At 39.8% G+C, this 19,771-nt stretch overlaps 1 protein-coding gene and 1 long non-coding RNA gene across 7 annotated transcripts in view; one reads left to right on the forward strand and one right to left on the reverse strand.

The window, feature by feature from the left end:
• LOC140844416 (uncharacterized) overlaps positions 1-11,293 on the forward strand; it is a 54,385-nt gene extending 43,092 nt beyond the window's left edge. The window contains exon 3 of the long non-coding RNA XR_012122663.1: positions 11,007-11,293. This is a non-coding gene — a long non-coding RNA (uncharacterized lncRNA). The remainder of the gene's footprint in view (positions 1-11,006) is intronic.
• BDNF (brain derived neurotrophic factor) overlaps positions 2,083-19,771 on the reverse strand; it is a 48,026-nt gene continuing 30,337 nt past the window's right edge. For 5 of the 6 annotated variants that reach the window (XM_017667612.3, XM_073216348.1, XM_017667617.3 and 2 more), the window contains exon 2: positions 2,083-3,335. In XM_017667612.3, coding sequence (XP_017523101.3) covers positions 2,571-3,335 — 765 coding nt within the window. In that variant the 3' untranslated portion in view covers positions 2,083-2,570. Of the gene's footprint in view, positions 3,336-13,766; positions 13,849-19,771 lie in introns of those variants that run through there. The other variant, XM_073216347.1, reaches the window with a different exon arrangement.

The following is a 19,771-nucleotide window of genomic DNA, read 5'->3' on the forward strand; positions in this document are numbered from 1 at the left end:
AGAGACCACAGCAAGACTTAAAAAAAAAAAAGAAACAAAACAAAACAGAACAAAAATGAACAGCAACAGAGAAATATTTTTAACAAAATAAATCTTAGGTCAATGTAAATCACCAAGCATGGGACCATGATGTGTCTTAGAGGGTGAGTGAGAGCCAGTGATTACACAACTGCTAAATGCCTCCTATTCAACCACTGAACAGATGGTGCCTTTGCAGTACTTTTGAGATTGTGATGGGGACCTTTTTGTTTTATAATTCTGTCCCTCAAAGGAAGCTGCAAAAGTTAACATACAGCAATTCCAAGTATTCATTACATGTTAAAAATAATTACAAAGACAGTTATTTTCAAACAGCACAAAACAAACCTATACTACATAAAGTCTTCCTTCTTTTAAAGATGGGTATTCAGATGATGTTCTAAAAGATAGGCTCATTCTAAGTGAAAGACTGAACAAATAGAAATTATTTGCTGTTGGTATCTTCATTCCATGGGTCCTGGTGAACATCCTCTTTTGCTTATTCCTTACCCTACTCAGATGCAGCAATTCTCAAGGACCCTGGTCCAGGAGATTTTCAGATTTGGTCAGTGGGCTTAGCACTAATTTTCACTGGAATCCAGTTTCCCCAGGACCATTATTCCAGGCTCCCAGCTTGACTTCTCCTGACTCAAAATGGCAGAGGTGCAGCAGGGACCTTCTGCCTGAACAGATAGGATGGGCAGGAGGTTGCTGTGGCTTTCACTGGGGAGCAACACTTTATCATCTCCGTCCTGGCCTCTTCCATTGAGTAAGGCCCTGTTCAAGCCTCTGGTGTCCTGGATGTGCAGACCCCTTCCCAAAGTCTTGTCTATAGTCAAGATTTTCTACTGATAGCCTTGATCATCCAACCTGAGTTTTGGGGCCCTTTCGTGTTTCCTTCCCCCTTACGAAAAGTTCTTGAAAGACAAAACCCTGTCAAAAGACAAAACCCTGGTTTCCTCAAGTCAAATTTCAAAGCGATGTGTTCCTGTAGCAAACATTCTTCTATCTCATCACAAAGATCTTAGGATTGCAGTGCCACATTTGGTTCAGAACCTGCTCTAGGCTAACCCATCTTTATGCAAAGTTATCCAGGGGTGGAGGGCATAAGTCAGCTGAGCATGGTCCTCCAACGAGAACCTCTTAGCACAGTTAGATAATGTAGGCACTTAAAGCGCGAGGTCCAAGCAACTTGACACATGTCATTCCAGAGCCACCTCTGGGGTCCTTTGGAGGCCTCCCTTTTGGAATGCCATAAGTACCATTCCCCCACCCCCCCCAGACCATTTGGAATTCCTTTTGCACTGCCCAGAAATGATATGTCAGCTCCACACAGCCTCCATATGGCTGTTTAGTCTCATTTCACTGGCAGTGTGGACGCCTGCTCTGATCTAGGCATTTCTGGGTCCGTACAGAACTCTGCCTTTTGCTTGCAAGGCATTTTTAACCCTTACCATGATATACCCAAATGTTTACCCCTCATAAAAAAAAAAAAGAATCTTCGTTTTTGAGGAGTTTTGGTGGTACTTGTTTTTTTCTCTAAACAAACAAAAAAGAAATCACATTCTCTACGTTTATGTGAGTACCACGATGAAGTTGTTCACTCGTTCACAGCACTGGTAAAATATTTTGGAGTGCACAACTGTTTTTTTCTTCCTTCAAGAGAAAATAAAACAGAAGGAACCAAAAGGGGAGGCGGGGAAAGAAAGTATTCTAAGTAAATGGAGGTCTTCCCCACAGAAGAAGCTTCCCAGGACCAAGGCTGGGAGAGTGAGCGGAAGGCTAGGCAGTGCACTGTGGGAAGTGCAGTGGGCACTTCGTTGAGTTGCCTTAATTTTTATTCATTTTCCAGTCAGCTGATTGATACTGCAAACATTTTTACAACATAAAAATGAAACTTTTATCAACCAAAATATATACTGAAAGAATTCTTTCCCCAACCCTACTCCCTGTGGCAACTAAAACAAAAACAAAAACAAAAAACAAACAAAAAGAACACAAAACAAACAAAAATATAGCCCTCCCATCCCCCATCCCCTAAGCCAGTAAAGCCATGACAACAGCACCTTGACATTGTTTTAATTCCAACGCTATCAGAAGTTAAAAGCAGTAAAACAGATAATAATACTAACAGGAACAAAGATACTCACTGTCTAAAATGTAAACGGAATGTTTGGGTTCAAATTTTTGTTGTTGTTTTTTTGTCTGTTTTCTGAAAGAGGACAGTTTATTATCAATTCACAATTAAAGCAGCATGCAATTTATTATTATTTTTTAAAACTTTTTACGTTTTCAATTCTTGGCAACGGCAACCCGCCACAACATCACAGAGGAATGTAATGCAGATTTAAAGTTGTGCGCAAAATGACTGTTTCCCTTCTGGTCATGGGTATGTCCAATAAATAGATTGTAGAACCACTGTACTGTATAAACTTCATTTATACATGCAGTTCATAAAATTATTTTTTTTCTTAACTGAATAATTTACCCTGTTATGTATATATACAAATAGATAATTTTTGTCTCAATATAATCTATACAACATAAATCCACTATCTTCCCCTTTTAATGGTCAGTGTACATACACAGGAAGTGTCTATCCTTATGAATCGCCAGCCAATGCGCTTTTTGCTATCCATGGTGAGGGCCCGCACGTACGACTGGGTAGTTCGGCACTGGGAGTTCCAGTGCCTCTTGTCTATGCCGCGGCAGCCCTCCTTCGTGTAACCCATGGGATTGCACTTGGTCTCGTAGAAGTACTGCTTCAGTTGGCCTTTCGATACAGGCACCTTTTCAAGGACCGTGACCGTCCCGCCCGACATGTCCACTGCAGTCTTTTTATCGGCCGCCGTCACCCACTCGCTGATGCTGTCGCACACGCTCAGCTCCCCGCGGCGGGCAGGGTCGGAGTGGCGCCGCACCCTCATGGACATGTTTGCGGCGTCCAGGTAATTTTTGTATTCCTCAAGCAGGAAGAGAAGTGGGGGCTCCAAAGGCACTTGACTACTGAGCATCACCCTGGAAGTGTACAAGTCCGCGTCCTTACTGTTCTCTTCCTTGGGCCGAACTTTCTGGTCCTCATCCAACAGCTCCTCTATCACGTGTTCAAAAGTGTCAGCCAATGACGTCAGGCCTCTCGAACCTACCTTGGGCCCATTCACGCTCTCCAGAGTCCCGTGGGTCCGCACTCCTGGGTAGGCCACGCTGCCTTGTCCTCGGCCGTTTGCTTCTTTCATAGGGGCAGCCTTCATGCAACCGAAGTATGAAATAACCATAGTAAGGAAAAGGATGGTCATCACTCTTCTCACCTGGTGGAACTGTAAGGAGAAAGCAGAAACAGGGCGCAAAGCTGGTTAGAGCTTTCTTTTGCTGGGATACAACACAGCCACCTGACTGTAATTCCAGGCCATTCTCTGCAGGGTCAAGGATTTTATGTACTGGTGATGAGCTCCAGCTGCACCAGACACAAGTTAATGTGTAGTGCGCTCTATGTGGTTTAATATAAACAGAACGTGCAGTGTTTGCCTCAAGATTCAGCATGTAAACCTGAGGTTAGAGGGCTTCTAAGCAAGTGAAAAAATTGTGGCTTCAAGCTCTGCCTCCCACTTTAGCAGCTTTGTAAATTTAATTTTTAATGATCTCTGCTCAGCCTGTCACAAGAAGCACAAAATCAGAATGTTACTAAGCAACAATGGCAAGTGTAATAGTAAAAAATTTTTTTCGAGTTAGCAACGTGGTCCTTTTGCAGGAATGTGTGACAGGAGCGGCCTGCAGGGTCTGAGTGGGTCTTTCTAGCTTTGAGGCATCTAGGCATGAACAGCAAAATAAAACAGAAGTCAGAGCACTATAAAGAGCTTCTATACTTTTTTTTTCTCTTGTACAGATAATCTATTAGAGCAAAGAAGAAAGATATTTTCACCGAGCCACCCCAATTTACAGATAAGGACACCAAAAGGCACAGGAGACTGGCCTTGCATCACGAAGAAAGTTCATGTTAGAATTCGGGGCTCCCAACTCCAGCTCTACTGTTTTCCTATTATACCTGGGTGGTCATAACTAAAAATGTTTTGCTTATTTCCAAGCAGAAATCATTTTCTACATGTTGCTTTTAATGATGTGTCTATGCCTGGGGCTGCTATTATAAAAACAACACGTCCTCTTAAGAGAGAACAGGGAAAATCAGCATTCAAAAGGCACTGAAGTCAATTTCAAATGCCTACCATATGTGGTCCCACGTTTATCTCCACTAACTGTGAGCCCCTCATGCCCTGTCTTTTCTGGTGTCTGTACAGATCCATCTAAGAAAGCTCAGCTTCTCTTTTTATTGGAAATGTGGTCTGGTGTGTGTGTGTGCATGTGCATGTGTGAGCTGAGTTTATCATAGCTCTAAAAAGCTGAGTGCCATTCTGCACATTTTGGAATAGGCAGCTAGTGCTTCTTTCTGCGCTTTTGAAGTTTCCTGGGAAGTCCCTTAACAGTACACCACAAAATAAATCTTTTCCTGTTTGCCAGAGGGTTGCTATACTCTAAATTTGGCTCTACTTCTACAGGCATGCTCTGGGAAGCCAATTAGAATGGATGAACAAGCAAAATGAAAACATACCTACAGACCAGCCCAAGGTTACCATCAGATGGTGAAGGTCTTGAGAATCACTTACCTGAATCACTGTGTCCCTCTGCAGTAAAGAGAAGCTAGCTGCCCCCAGCCTGGCAGTCTAACTTTATTCCTACTTCCCAGTACTGGAGAAAGGACTTACAAAAAGAGCACACACATGCCATAGCTGTTATGCTGTGCCAGTAAGTAAGGAAAAGGGACTGTTTTTCTGCCTGTGCAGTATCAGTGAGTGGAAAGGCAATATACCTCCAGTCAATGGGCCACACTGCAGAAATGGCTGAAAACTCTGGTACTGAGAACCAAATGTTTCTGCTCCCTACTTTTATAAGAAGAGATCACATTTTCTACCACTAAAAGATTTTATTACTATCCCCAAACACCAAGAAATTTTCTTGTAAGCTCACTCTCACTTTGCAAGAACACTCAGAACTGCTTGGAATGCACAATGGTCTGAGATTAGGAAGGGCACTGGTTTGAACAAACCAGAGATATCCATTCTGCTAATTACCAAACTTTTGTGAATGTCTAGATTCTGCACCATCAAAGAAACGTACCCTCCAAGGAGGTTTCTGTTCCTGGCAGGCGGTATATCCAACACTGAAGGAAAACCCTTTCTCCTAATGTTGCAAGTCCAAATTAAAACAACCCAAGGGGTACCTCAAATGTAGGTCGATGAAAGAACGCAAATTTAGAATATTTTACTCTAGCCATCTATATCACACTGGTACAGATTTGCCATGATCAGCTATCTTTTAGTACTGTATGTCATTAAATCTAAGATACCATAATTTTAAAACACTGTTTTATGTATCATTGAGAAATTTAAAAAATGCAATCAATTAAACTATTGCCTTCATTATTATCACTTAAAACTGTTACTGTATACTTTCTGAAAGGAGTTCTTTCAGACTTATTTGGACACATTGAATCATATATAACTTTTGTGCATATGTAAAATAAACAAAATAAATTGGTTACGATAATGACTATGTTGTGACTGCTACATAGCCAACAACGATAAAATGACATCAACTGTAAGATACAATCAAATTTCAAAGATGTTCAAAATATAAATGAGAAAATGTACATCTTAGGATGGATGAAACAGAGTAATTTAATAAATATTTACTAAGTGCCCACATTAACTGCCTAAAATGACCGAGGTACTGAGGCATCTTAAACTAGAGGTGCAAAACTGTATTAATGTCACTAGCCCAGTAATGAGGCTTTTAATGCTATCTCTTTCTATACTTGGCTTAAAGAAATTTACCCTGCCTTCCACTATTAGTACTGTTTTGTTACAAAAGAAGTCAGTACTTTATTTATCATTTTCTCATCAGTTTCACAGGCAAATATTTCAGAAGAACAAATGGCATCTGAATAAATACTACTTATCTTTCATCCTGAAGCCCAAACATGGGTGTCCTTCAAAAGCGGGACAACTGCATAGATTGAGTAATTAACTACCTGGTGGTAAACCCCAACCCTATCTGGTCCTGCCTCCTGAACGACACTCCTAAGATGCTAACTGCCTACACACTTACAAGGCCTTAAACTCAACTGCATCAAATACCATGTTCAATACTTGTCGCTGGAACAATGTTACTTCCTAACTTTTTCATTTCTGACAATATTTTTCTTATATTTTGGAACACCCAGGCCACAGGCCAGAAATCTTGGAATCAAGTGTGGTGATACATTTCTTGTACAGCTTTCAAATCCAGTCAGGAAATAAGCCTTGTTCATTTTTTCTTTAAAATTTCTCTGGTCCTTCCCTGCTTCCCCATTCCACTGCCACCTTGGCTGAGCCTTCACCATCCCATTTGTGGCCACAGTGTTCCCTTGACGTACTTGACATCCTTCCTGCTCCATTCAACTGTAATGACCACTGTCTGACTAAGCACTCTCATCAGATCGTTCTCTTACACAAAAACTTGCAATGGCATTTGTTCACCAGGTCACATTGAACCTCTTCTGCCTGGTATCCAACACCCTCCCAAATCTGACCTTGACCTACTCACTCTACTCTGACATGATCAGGCCAGAGTCCTTGGAGTCCCATGTGCATTATTGCCTGGAAGTGACTTGTTCCATTCTTTCGGCAAGCTCTTCCTATCTGACCAAACCTTGCTTATCCTTCATGACCCAATTCAAGCACCAAATCATCCACGCCACCTTCTCCAATTATTACAGCAGACACTGTCCTCCTTGTCCTCTAAAATTTCTACATCTCATCTAGGACTTCATTCCCCACTCACATATTAATTGTTAAAAGTGTTTGCTAATTATGGTCAGTCTTCAGTTGGATGATAAGCTCTCTGAGGGAATGGATCATGTCTGATTCCCTCATAACGCTTAACATAGAATAATGTAACAGTACTCAGGAAAACATTAGATGGGCTTATTAAACCATATGAAGAGACAGTTCTGACACCATTTTCATGGAAGTACTAGCGAACTCACTGATATTATTAGGCCAAATATAGGCTGTGCTAAATCCAAAGTATAAACTTGAAAGGATTTGATAGATGGTAATTATCAGCCATGAGGAATCTCCGGGCTTTCTCTGATAGGGTACAATTGTACTTGAATGACTTTTAAAAAGCAAAAACACAAGAATATATTAACGACCCTACTACTTTCTGTGTAACTGTTTACAACGAAGACTTGGAAAGTAGTATTAGTGATAAGCATAGCAAAATTCTGAATTCTCAGATTTTAACTTCTTTTTTTTTCCTGCTAACCTCTCCAATGAATAATTTTATATATTGCATTAGGGAATCATTAAAGGTTAAGTAAGAACTTCCAGGATGATTCTTATGTCTTAGCTCTTCAGATGAGTCTTTGTTACACAAAAGGTAAAGAGGCTGTGCAATATTGCTAAGTAGATCATTAGTCTATATACTTGTTTATACATAATAAATCCACTAGCACTGCCAATTCTGTTTCAAGGTTTACAACAATCAACTTGACCATATCTATAAAATGCTAGGAAGGTTTTTTAGCCTCATTCTCAAAAAGGTAAATGCAGTCAAAGGGCTAAAGAGCAATTCAACAAAATAGAAATAAAGTTTAGTTTTTAAGTATGATTCACAAGTCTTAAACACGTAACCAAATATCCATGATAGCATGCTATAGTAATAATTTATATTTGTCTAAAAGACTACAGAACATTCACAAACATCATCTAATTTGATCATCACCAAGAAATACTATCCATATTACACAAATGAGACAATTATAGTTCAGAGAGGTTAAGTGACCTATCAGATATCACAAAACTGACAAGTTACCTGTCTTCTTGTCCAAGTTTTTACCATCAGAACAGCAATTTTGGAATATCTAACTTCAGGAAGGAGAGAAGCTATGCTACAAAGGATGGTCAAAGAAGTTGCTTATCAAATGTGGACACAGTTTTCTGTAGTTGTGTATATCTTGGAGCCCCACTTCTAAAGGCAACACCTTAATATTCTACTTTGTAGTATTAGATTATTCATGATCTCCAAGACCCTTCAGCATTAAGGCATCAGTGGATGGAATTTCAGACAATGCAGTTTTCCTCTAAAAAAAAAAAGCTTTGTAAAACTACAACAGGCATGTTAGACCCAGGTTTCCATGGCTAAAGCAAAGAAAGGGAACCAAAGAATAATATGGATTAATTCAGGCAAATGGGGGAAAACAAAGCTTTATTTGTTTCTAGTCCCTTTTGGTTTTGTCTATGAGCATGTAATAAAAAAAAACAGTTTAAAACACACATGGCTGCTCATCTTAGACAGTCCTATGAGCAACAAAGATAACAGTAATGTTGAAGAAATTATCAATTCTTAACATGCACGATGCAAACCAGAGACCTACTTAACGAACTCCTGCAAATCAATATAAAATGATCTTGCATTTGTATCATTTCCCTACATGCATATATGAGCCTTAATTTTGTTTGTTCATTCATCAGACATGGAATCTACTTTCAAGTTTTACAATCCATGAGGGTGGTAGGACATATATGAAAAGTAACTAAAATATAAAGGTAGAAATGACCCAGGAAAGGTACAGGTAAAATTCTATAAAAAGAGGTTCCTTTCAATTAGAGAATGAAGAATGCTTTGTGAAGATGATTACAAAGGATGGAAAGATTTAAACATATCCAGAAAAGACACCAGTGGATGGACAGTGGCTTGGTTAAAGGCATGGAGGTGGGAAGGTATGGGAGCCTTCTGGAAGAGCAAGAATGGGAAATAAGTGAATGACTATCATATTTTGGAATGCATGGAAGGTAATGCTAGTGTAATCACCTTGCTGTCCTTATAGATTACAGAAGAGGCAATGGGAATTTCTGAGTGGGGGCAATGTTTCAAGAAGTCTATTTATCACCATGTATAAGAAGACCTGAAAGAATGATAAGCTGGAAGAGATAAATTAGTTCATTGATCTTACTCTTGGTGGTTATCGGGCTTTAAAAATAAATATTAAGTAGTGTACTTAAGTATATGATTGGGGTTAAGGGCCTGGATATATCTTTTAACTTTATCAATTTACTTATTTATCTATTTTTAGGCTGAAGTGAGTTGCAAAAAGAATAGGGGTTACAGGACTGTGCAGAGCCATGTGGTAGCCTTGAGTAATGTCTGGGTTGGCCAAAGGGAGAGCAGGTGGGGAGGTAGAGGGAAGGCAAGAATATAAACTCTCATTCCAATTACAATCACACTGAAGCTGGATTCCACTGCTCAGCACTTTTAATTCAAAGATCTCCAAACACTTTGCAAATAGTAAGTAATTAAGACTCATAGGACCCTAGAGGTGCAGGTAACTATAATTATCCCCATTTCATACTGAAGAAAAGAGGATCAGAGTTTTTAATCAACTCATCCACTTGCTGTGTTTCCCCTGATAGAACAAGGTCAGAACCTCAGATTCCAAGGAAAACTAGGTCTTCAACTATAGGGACTAGTTTTTTCCATCCCTCTGCATTATTTCTGTATTATTTTCCTATTAGGTATATATTGCTTAGCTAAGAAGAGACACATACACACACACACACACACAACCCCCCACACACAACCCCCCCCCCAACAAACCCAAACAAAGAACCTTACATTCCTTGGAGAAAATAATTGGTACTTGGAATCCATAAATAGAATGGAGGGAAAAGCTAATGACCATTACAGATGCTCACCTACTTACTTGAACGACCGGTCAATTGAAACTATTAAATATTTTAGTAAATGATATCTCATAATGCAGATATTCCAAAGCTTTGAAGGAAGTGCCTTTAAAAATGTAGTTTTTAACATAATGTAGTTTATGTCCAAGGGTATCCAGTTACACTTCCTAAGAACCGTCCTTCACACCAGAGAACTCTGATCCCCTAGTGTGCCTGTGGTGTTAGTGATATTTGCAGACATTTATTAGCCTGACTAAGAGTGCCAGAGAAATTGCTGGTCCTTAGTTCTGACCCAAAGTGATACATACAGGTAACTGCCAAGGAGAAAACAAAAGTTTATTTCCATGGATCACATTGAATCATTGATAGATAAATTCACATATATCTTTGATAGAAAGCACTAAAACTCCAGTCCTCTTTTAATCCTCTAGTCTATTCCCCATCCCATCCCTGAGAAAGTAAGGATTTTTCTATTGGTCAGAGACCTACCATACCCAAGGGTAAAACTAGACCATATTCTTGACTGGAGTAGAGATTGGGTGTTCTCTGAATTACCACAATATATACATTTCCTTGTACAAACTAGATTCCCACACATGCTAAATTGACTCAATTCCCTTTGTGCTGGTAATACTGGCATAGTATTTAGGGAGGTGCAATTAAAGAAAGAGCAGTGAGTCTTAAAGTGAGTTGTAATGTGGAATTAATTCTGAAATAGGGGATAGAAAATGCCTGGCACAAGGACCAGAACTGGGCAGAGAACATCCACCTGCCATTCCAATCACAGGTACAAATGCCATCACCCCAAGTCTCTAATTTCTCCTCTCACTACTGCCCTAAGAAACCTAATGTTCAACTGTAGCCAGGATAGAAAACCTGAGAGCCAGAACCATCCAGAGCTGCTGTGCTCTCCATGCCCTGCCCTCTTCCCCCGCTTCCATCTCAAACAGGCCACATCTCTGAAATAAAGATGTTTCAAGCAAATACAAGTCATTTGCATATCAAATGAGTAGACTGTTTAAAAATATTGTGTTTTAGATTATAAGAACCAAATGGCAGTTAACATTCAACTGAAAAGTCTAACCTCTTTAATTAGGATTCTGTTTTCTTTAGAATTTCAGGTGGGATTTGTTATAAATGAACTAAAAGTTCAGATGATTCAACAATGTTCTAACTACTAAATTTCCCACAACAGTGTGTTTTCCCATACAGGGTAGACAGTAATGTCGATTAAGAAGATACTATATACCTGGTTCCATGAAGTTTCAGTGACCCTCTCCGTAAAGAAGAACTGGATAAATTATACAAGTATACACCATGTTTAATGACAGGCATTGATCTCAACTACTATGGGAAAAGCATGGGGTAAACTTACCTATAAAGGGAAAATGACTCTGGAAATAGTAATAAGTAGAGAAATAACAAATATCATTGTGAAATAGGCACTTAAACTGTATTTAAAGGCTTTGAACTTACAGAAAAATTTCAAGAATAAAATTTTGTGCAACCCAAAGCCTCAGGTTTCCAGATAATGTTTTGAGTGTTACATTTATAAATTAAGTGAATTAATGCAATCCAAATCTGTTATTAAAAATAGAAAAAAAGGAGAAACTTGTTGGACCTGAAGTAAGTTTTAGGAAATATAGATATGGGATAAGCTTCCATGGGCTAAAATTTTTAAAAGTCTTGATTCTCAAAGTATGAGTCATGGTCCAGCAGTATTAGCATTGCCTAGGCGCTTATAAGAAACACAGATTTCTTATAAAAAAATGCAAATTCCCCTCCTACAACCCATCCACCCCATCCACTGAATCAGAACCTGCATTTCAACAAGATTCATATACATCAAGCTGATTTCTATATGTATTAATTTGAGAAGCACTGGAATAAATAATAAAGAGAAAGGAAGCTACTTAAGGTACCCAAATGAAGGTTTAAAGTCAACATAAACATTGTGGTACATTCTGAGCATGCCATGGGCATTTTCCCTCCTTGGTTCAACTTGTTTTATTGGGATATCCATTATGGGACAGTATTTTTGGTTTTATGATATTAAGTAAAATCTGGATTCCTTTTATGTCAACTGGCTTTTCCACTATTATGTTTATACCATAAAGCACAGGATACCTATAAATGTGACTGACTGAATGAGAATTTACAGAAAACTACTCATCTAAATCTGGACTTGCGCTCAACCACTAATTTTTATCTCAATGCTACAAGGCAAGTACAAGCATAACTGGCCTCCCAGATCACTTACAAAGCCTAATTTCTCACTCATTCAAAATGATACTGGAAATGATATGACCAGCTACAGCAGGTGACAAATCGCCAGGCACATTAATATTACTTTCAGCCAGATGTCTCTAATCCTTGTAAATTCTCTCTGTCCTGACATAGTGAAACAGGGACAGTGGCAGGGAGAAGTGACTCACTCACTCAATGGAGACTTTTTTATTTCTTGGCTTGTCCCACAATGAACAGATCCAGCTATGTCCTATCAAATACTAGGAAATTTTTAAAATGCACAAAATAAAACAGCAGCAGCAAAACAACAAAACCCTAAAACTCATTAGTATAAATAACAAGCATCAAAATCCCCTCTGCACCCAAATCTCTCTCTACTTCAATAAACTACCTGGCAGGCAACCCAACTTCTCATGGGGGTTCCAACATTTGGGATCGTTTGCTTCAATACTGAAGGATCCAAAATGGCAAAAAATAAGTCAGATTTCCAAAGTATAAACATTTTTGAGTTGAACAACATTATCAGGGAGTTGACAGTTGATGATAACTGATGGGGAGGTTTCATAAACAGAACTGGAGAATGGTTCACTGGACAGTTTGTTTACAAAAAACTGCAAAGACTGCTAGTTTCCAAACACCAAGGAGTCACCAGCTCATCCATACAAATGCAAATATCTTGTACTGGGAATCTTGATTGTGTTACTGTGAAATCATTTGCAAATGTGTGGGGCTGAGATAACAGGGAACCCTATGTTCCCAGGAAGTTTTCTAAGTATTATTGGGTTCCACCTTGAGCCCCACAGAGTACAGAGGTGAACACAGCTCATGTATTGCCTCCTGCAAACTACAGGCAAGGCACACCTACTACCAGGTGACGGTGTGAAAGCACCATCTTCCAAGTTCCTGGATCCAGGCATAAGCATGCTCTGGACCTGAAACTACAAGGGTGATACAACCTCATCCCCGTCCCTAAGAGGAGAATGTACAGTAACTCTCTCAAACCAGAGGACAAAGGGAATTCTCCCTTTAGGAAGAGAAGTTTTCCATAATGCGGAGATTGAGAACATGCCAGAACAATTACAATTTAGGAAAAAAAGAAGAACAGGGAAAGTTAAAACCAGTCATCCTATTTCAGGCTCCTAACTCAGAATTGGCAACTTCAAATCAACAGGTTGCTTTGAGGGTGTCTCTGGACACTCTGAGTTCCTGCCCTAAGATGCTACAGGAATTTTGACAGCTGTGAGCTAACACCCACTAACCACCATAGCTACACAAACACGCACCTCATGGACCCCAGAACTGTGGTAAAGGCATGCCCGTCTCAGTTTTTCCACAGATGGCACTCCCAAAATTTTCCATAGCCATTGTATTCCTGTGGTTAATTAGTTATCTGAGCAATTGCCATTATAGAAAGAATATCTGTACATAATTAGACTCATCTTAGATCCAAACTAGAAGGCTCCAATGCCATTAATTCGGAAGGGGTAAAATGAGAATGGGACAAATCATTCTCACCTGGCAAGAGACCTCCCTCCAGATTAGAGTACCTCTCCTTTGAAGTACACAGAACACTCACTGAAAAAAGCAAGAGGGGAAAATAGGTGGGGAGAATAAACTAGACCAATAAGTTGCCTCTAGAGCAGCATTCCTGTTTAAACTACTACCGAGAAATCCCAGGGAAAGATGAAATTAGCAAGAGAAGGGTATTAGCTCTCTGCTGCTCACCTTTACGAGACCATTTTCAGGAATCAGTTGGTTAAATTCCACTGAAGCGCAAATGCACACACCACAGCCCTTCTTCTGGGATGCACAGTCATACCACATAGAAGCGTGTGGGTAGATGCTGAAACATGTGTGGACACGCAACCCCTTCTGTAGAACTCAATGTTTTGAGTGTTAACGAGGATTAACCTTTTGCACACATGGAGAAAACTGGTGGTTCCACACACATCAAGTTGTCCTTCAGGTTATTTTTGCATCCAACTCTATAATTTCTTTTAATTACTTACTGTAAAGTACAGGAAAGTGCTCATTATCTGTAGCTTAACGCAGGAGCAAAAATAATTATGTTCCCCTGCCCCCTGCCTTACCCCAGCCCCCAGCTCCTCTAAGTGTCACTCTGTATCTGAATAGCACAACTAAGCCAGTTTCTGGGCTCTGTGCATAGAGAACCATGTGGACCCTATTCAAGAAACTGGCTGTGCTCTAGAGCTTCTATAAAATACAAGGAAAATATTATATCTGAGATGACAAAAGATCATACATCTGGTCAGAAAATATACATATCACTTAAGCCAATAGGCTGTACCTATATGGAAGCTTTTGATTCTGTGGTTTCACATCAGGACTATGAGGCCATCTGTTTGTCTCCATCCCTTTCCACTAAACAATGCTTTCTACAGAAAAACATGCAAACTCAAACATCAATATATTTAATCTAAGTAATGGGAGAAGGGCCAGGTTTCTACATAGTATCTATAAATAGAGTATTATTGGTGGTGATGCTAACGGTGTGTATGGGGGGTAGATGTTTGGAAGATGCTGTGGGCAGCTAGGTAAGTAATATCAAGCTTCTCGTTTTGTTAAAAATGATTTAAAATAATGAATAAAAACATTTATTAGCCATCAGGTGGATAATCTAATTATCCAGTTTACAGTCAAGAAAACTGAGGCTCAGACAAAATCTATAAACTGTCTCCGATCACATGCACAGCATGCAGTGGAAATGGAATTTGAACCAAGGCTGGCTTGCAAGCCTCTTCCCATATGGATGTGGTGTCTTATATTTTGAGGGCAGTCTACTTGGCAGAGATTAACCTGCAGATGCTATGCATCAGCTTCTTATTTATATAAGTAAAGGCCCATATGATCATTCCTGATAAGGAGTTTATTTACACACTAATTCCACAGAGGTTGAATATAACCCTTATGTTTCTTCTTTAATATGCTTTTCCCAATATTGAATCAATTTCCTCAAGGTACCACCCATGCCTGCAGTGTCAAAACTATGCATGAAGGTTATTTGTTTGAGATGTCAGAATATTTTTGCCTGACAAGATCTCTTTGGGCACTGGAACTTTCTGTGTGCTTTTCAGACCAGTAACCACAACTGCCAAATATTCCTGTGTCAATTCTTCTTGAGTAAAAATGATTTCAACTAAGATCCAAGTGCCAGGATACCTTTACAAAAAATACTTTTGATATAAAATCCTTCTTTTTAGTACCTCAACCTAATCCCCTCAAAGTCTAGAAGCCTGCTACTCCAGGCCACCCCACTTGTGACCCACGCCATTTAGTCTTGTTACTCAAGAACAGAGTGGAGGGGCTGAGATGCGAGTGCAAAGAACAGTACGGCCAGACAATCTCAAATTTGTTCTCAAGTAGTAGTTCGGACAATTACTTAAGACCATAAAGACAGCAGAACAGATGGTCCAGCACGGATAGAGCACGGACCTTCAGACTGAGCCAAGAGCGAGACAGCCACAGGAACAAGGGTCACGGGGTAGAGACCACACATGGGCTCCCTGCCTCCAGAACGGTACCCAGAGGCCCTTGGCATGAATGGCAAAGGCCACGGAGACCTCACAGCTACACTAGGCTGATGCAAAACATGTACCAGGAATGACATCCTGAATGTGTGTGGTGGGTTAGCTGAGGACAGCACAAAAGACAGAATACCTTGCTTCTGGCCGTAATCAGCCCTTAGAAGAGAGCAGAATTCTAGAGAGGCAGCTGTAAGGAGCCTGAGAACAAAACTGGAAATGCCTGTTAGGAAAACCTTCATAGGTATTAACAAAAGAAAACGTGTACTTGTCAGTGGTGTGTCAGCTAGCTTCTGGCACTCCACCATTATGCCCAGAAATTATTTCCTGTGTAGGCCAGATACAGTCATCGATGCGACTCCCCAAGTATAACTAGTCCATATAGGGGAAGAGGAGTGGCTTTCTCCTTTAAAGTGGCCCCATCAAAAGTTCTATGAAAAAAGAACAATGTCCCTTTGGATTGAATAACCATTCTGCCAGGCTCCATTTACCACATTTTTCTATGCGTGGAACTAAAGGGGGACTTTTTTTTTCTTTCTAAACACAGCACACTGTCTTCAGAGAAAAATAAGACTGAAAATCAATCTTTACAATAAGAATGGGAAGGAGTCATGTGAAGAGGACCTGGATGGAATATATGCTTTTCAAAATGTGCGGATGTTATCTAGGCTATAAATCATGTGTTTTTACATAATGCAGGAAACTGCCTGGCAACTTTAAGGGACAAGTGTAGCAACATTACATTATAGTTCAACATTTACATTGTACCCCAGTGGTTTTACCTTATAAAGTACTAATTATTTAATTACAAATCATGGGAGAAGGAAGTCCAAAATCATTTTCTTAAAAGTACATCTCCCTGGGTATGAAAGTTCCAAGCTTAGTAAGACTCCCTCTATGATTTGGGATAGATCTCTTGAACTCACTAACTAGAAATAAGGTTAATGGCTGGGAAACAAGGATTGAAAGCCTGGGACACAGTGCACTGTGGTAGAACAATTTTCTTTTCCAATAAACATGGGTGTGCTCATTTAGTTTGGCATTGCTTGTTAGGTGAATAATGAATACATGCTTAACTTTCTATTGCAGGAAATTCTGCAAGCGGCAACGTAGGTCCATTCCATGCATGTCACTAGCGCCGGCATAAGCCTGTGGCTGTGATGAAGCATTATTTCCGTTGGAACTGGCACCTGCACCAACTCTTGCAACTGTGTGGTGTTCCCACTGAAAACAAGGGGCAAGGTACAAAACTGAGCCCTTTTAGAAGTTTGCTTCCCAGTTTTCATCTTTCAGACTGACACACACACTGTTGCTGAGGCTGCAGAGAAAAAGGCATTCTCATACACAGATGGCGGGATTACAAACCATGCATGCCCTTTGGAGGACAAGTAGGCAGTATCACAATTACAAAAGAATTTTCCTGCTGAGCCAGCAATTCCACTTCTGAGAATAAATGTACACACACAGACATACATGTACAAAATGTATATCCCAGGCTATCAGTTGCAACAAGGCATATAATAGCAAAAATATATGTAAGGCATAGAAAAGTAAAATAGCCGAGTTCCTAGCTATAGATAAATAGATAAACTACACTGAATACTTATAATAGAAGCCACGCAGCTGTAAAGAACAAGTTAGGTCTCCATATACAGAAATGTTAAACTCTCTGAGGTATACTGGTAAGTGATAAAAACAAGGTCAGAACAGTATATGTATAACATACTATCTCTGGATGTAGGATGGAGGAAAATAATACATATTCACATTTACTTGTATTTCCATAAGACACACATTAGACTAACACAAAATATGCCCTATAGATGGTCTGTGTTGGGTGGGGAAACATGAGTGGGCAAGGCAAAGGTGGGGCAAGATGTCTCAATGTGGATTTATAAATACTAGTTTCATTTTTGAGTCAGGTGTGTAAATTAACTGTCAAAAATTAAATGAAAAATAACCAATTTTTAAAAGATGTTTGACCTAGTGGCTTTATTCTCAGGCACCAGAGAATATCCTACACTGCTCTGATGTGACAGACACTCGAGAGATATACACTGGTTCCATTATTTGTGTCCTACCGAAGACTAAAATCAAGAGGTATGGTAGGTGCCATCTCAATTTCTGGGACATTTCTCTGGAAGAAGCCAGTACAATGTGGGACATTTGGGTGTAGAGGACAGTCCCTGGGGCTGGGGGCTGGAGACCTGAGTTCTGGTCCTGCCTTTCCCACCTGCTATTAAGTGGACCCTATGAAATGGCTGGTAATCAGCCACTTATTATCAAAAAATTGGGCAAATTCATGGGTGAACATTCATGAACTGACCAAGTGAAGGATCCTGTGACCTCAGCTCTGGATCGTAAGAAGGACAAGAGCGCTTGCCCTGCCTGAGGCACAGCATCATGCCAAGGATCATCAACACAATGGAAAGGGCTTTATAAACTCTAGAGGGCAACTCTACAAACAACTATTGTTAAACACAATAGTAGCCTGAGGGTGAGCACAGCCAAACATAAATGGACAGAGACATTCCCAAAACTCTCTGAGATGCTGAGATGGTGGGGAGGAAAGAAAGGTTCACAAAGGTAGAATCTAAATGCACACAGAAAACAAGAGTCGGCTGACAAAAAAAGACTTGAAGAGGAAGACATGGTTAAATGACTTCATATGTGGTCATCTGCAACTGAATATACTGTAAATTCTGTAAACCTACCAGGGAAATGAGGGAGACATGACATGTATGGAAACAAATTTCAAGGATACAGACTTAGATACAAACGCAAGATCAGTGTTGAATGAATGACCCCAAAGGTCCGTATTTCTTGTGATTGGTATAGTTGTTGGAGACGATGCCCACACACAGGTAGGCCTCCAACCCTCCTCCATCAGATGCAAACTTCAAAGAGTTCTAAAAATGTTCCCCAGAAGACCTTTTGCCCCAGATTCAGAAACTGAATGAAAAACCACGCTTTAAAAAGGCAAAAGAGGAAAAAAAAAAACAACAACAACCCTTCTCATCTCCATGTGTACAGTCATCTGGAAAGCAGATCTCCCATTAAATGGATGGTCAGAGCTGCACCATGATGTTAAACTAATCATGAAAATCCAAGGGTGGCTTTCCTCACTGTCCTGAAGTGAAACATTCTGGGAGGCAGGAAATAAGACAGAAGGAAGTTCATTGGAGTGGCTCTAACTTGGTACTGCTGTCCAGAAAACCTGAAGGCAATACGGAACTCACAAAAAGAAAGCAAAGAACTTTCTATTTTGGTTAAGGAAGGCCCTTGTACAAGGTGCCTGGTTCCAGCTAAGTCTCAGTAATCTAAATGGTACAATGCATTCTGGGACCACCTCTTAATGAAACAGACCTTGACTTTAGGCCATGCTGAGAAGCTACAGCACTACCCTGGGTCAAATACAATGTCCTTCTCACCTGTAGCTTCAGTTTCACAGTAGACCAAATTTCCTTAGAGAAATTTCTCTAGGAGCTTACTCTCCTATATTATTTCAAGTTAGAGTCTCTTCTTGCACAAGAGCTTTAAACTACCTCTGATTAGAAATATGAACACATTATATTTTAGTTAATGATTCATTTATTCATTCAGCAGAAGTTATTAAGAACTTGCCAAGTTTAGATGTACTTTGCTTTAGGAAAATTATTTTCAAGGTTGGTTCATGTAAAGTGGGAATAACTAATTTGGTAACTCTTAATGGATTCTTCAAGTGACTGAACCCTGAGTTTAAAAGCACCACTGATTTTTAAGTATAACAAGAAAATCAGAGACCTATAGAGGTTGAGTGTACACCCAGCTATCAATAGCATTCAAAGGAAGTGTTTCAGTGTTACCCAAATGGTCATTTTACACAGTTAATCACTTATATTAACTGTGTAAGAATTGCTTTTGATGCTCACAAGATCAAAAGTAATTCTTAAAAAAATATTGACAGTAACACAAGGACAGTGAGCTGACACCAAGGTGTATCTTGGAGTCAGAGATACAAATTCATGTTTCATCACTTGGTTGAAGCTAAAGATCATAACCAACCATGTTCCTCTCTTCCCTCATGTGAAGAAAACTCAGTCATAGACCATGTTTATTCCATGAGAAAACACCCCCCCACACACAAAGGTCCCATTTCTGCCTCCTCTCCCTTCAGAGCTACAAAGGTCATCCATCCTGCGGTGGTTG

Source organism: Manis javanica, chromosome 11 (genome assembly GCF_040802235.1).
Source record: "Manis javanica isolate MJ-LG chromosome 11, MJ_LKY, whole genome shotgun sequence".
NCBI lineage: Eukaryota > Metazoa > Chordata > Mammalia > Pholidota > Manidae > Manis > Manis javanica.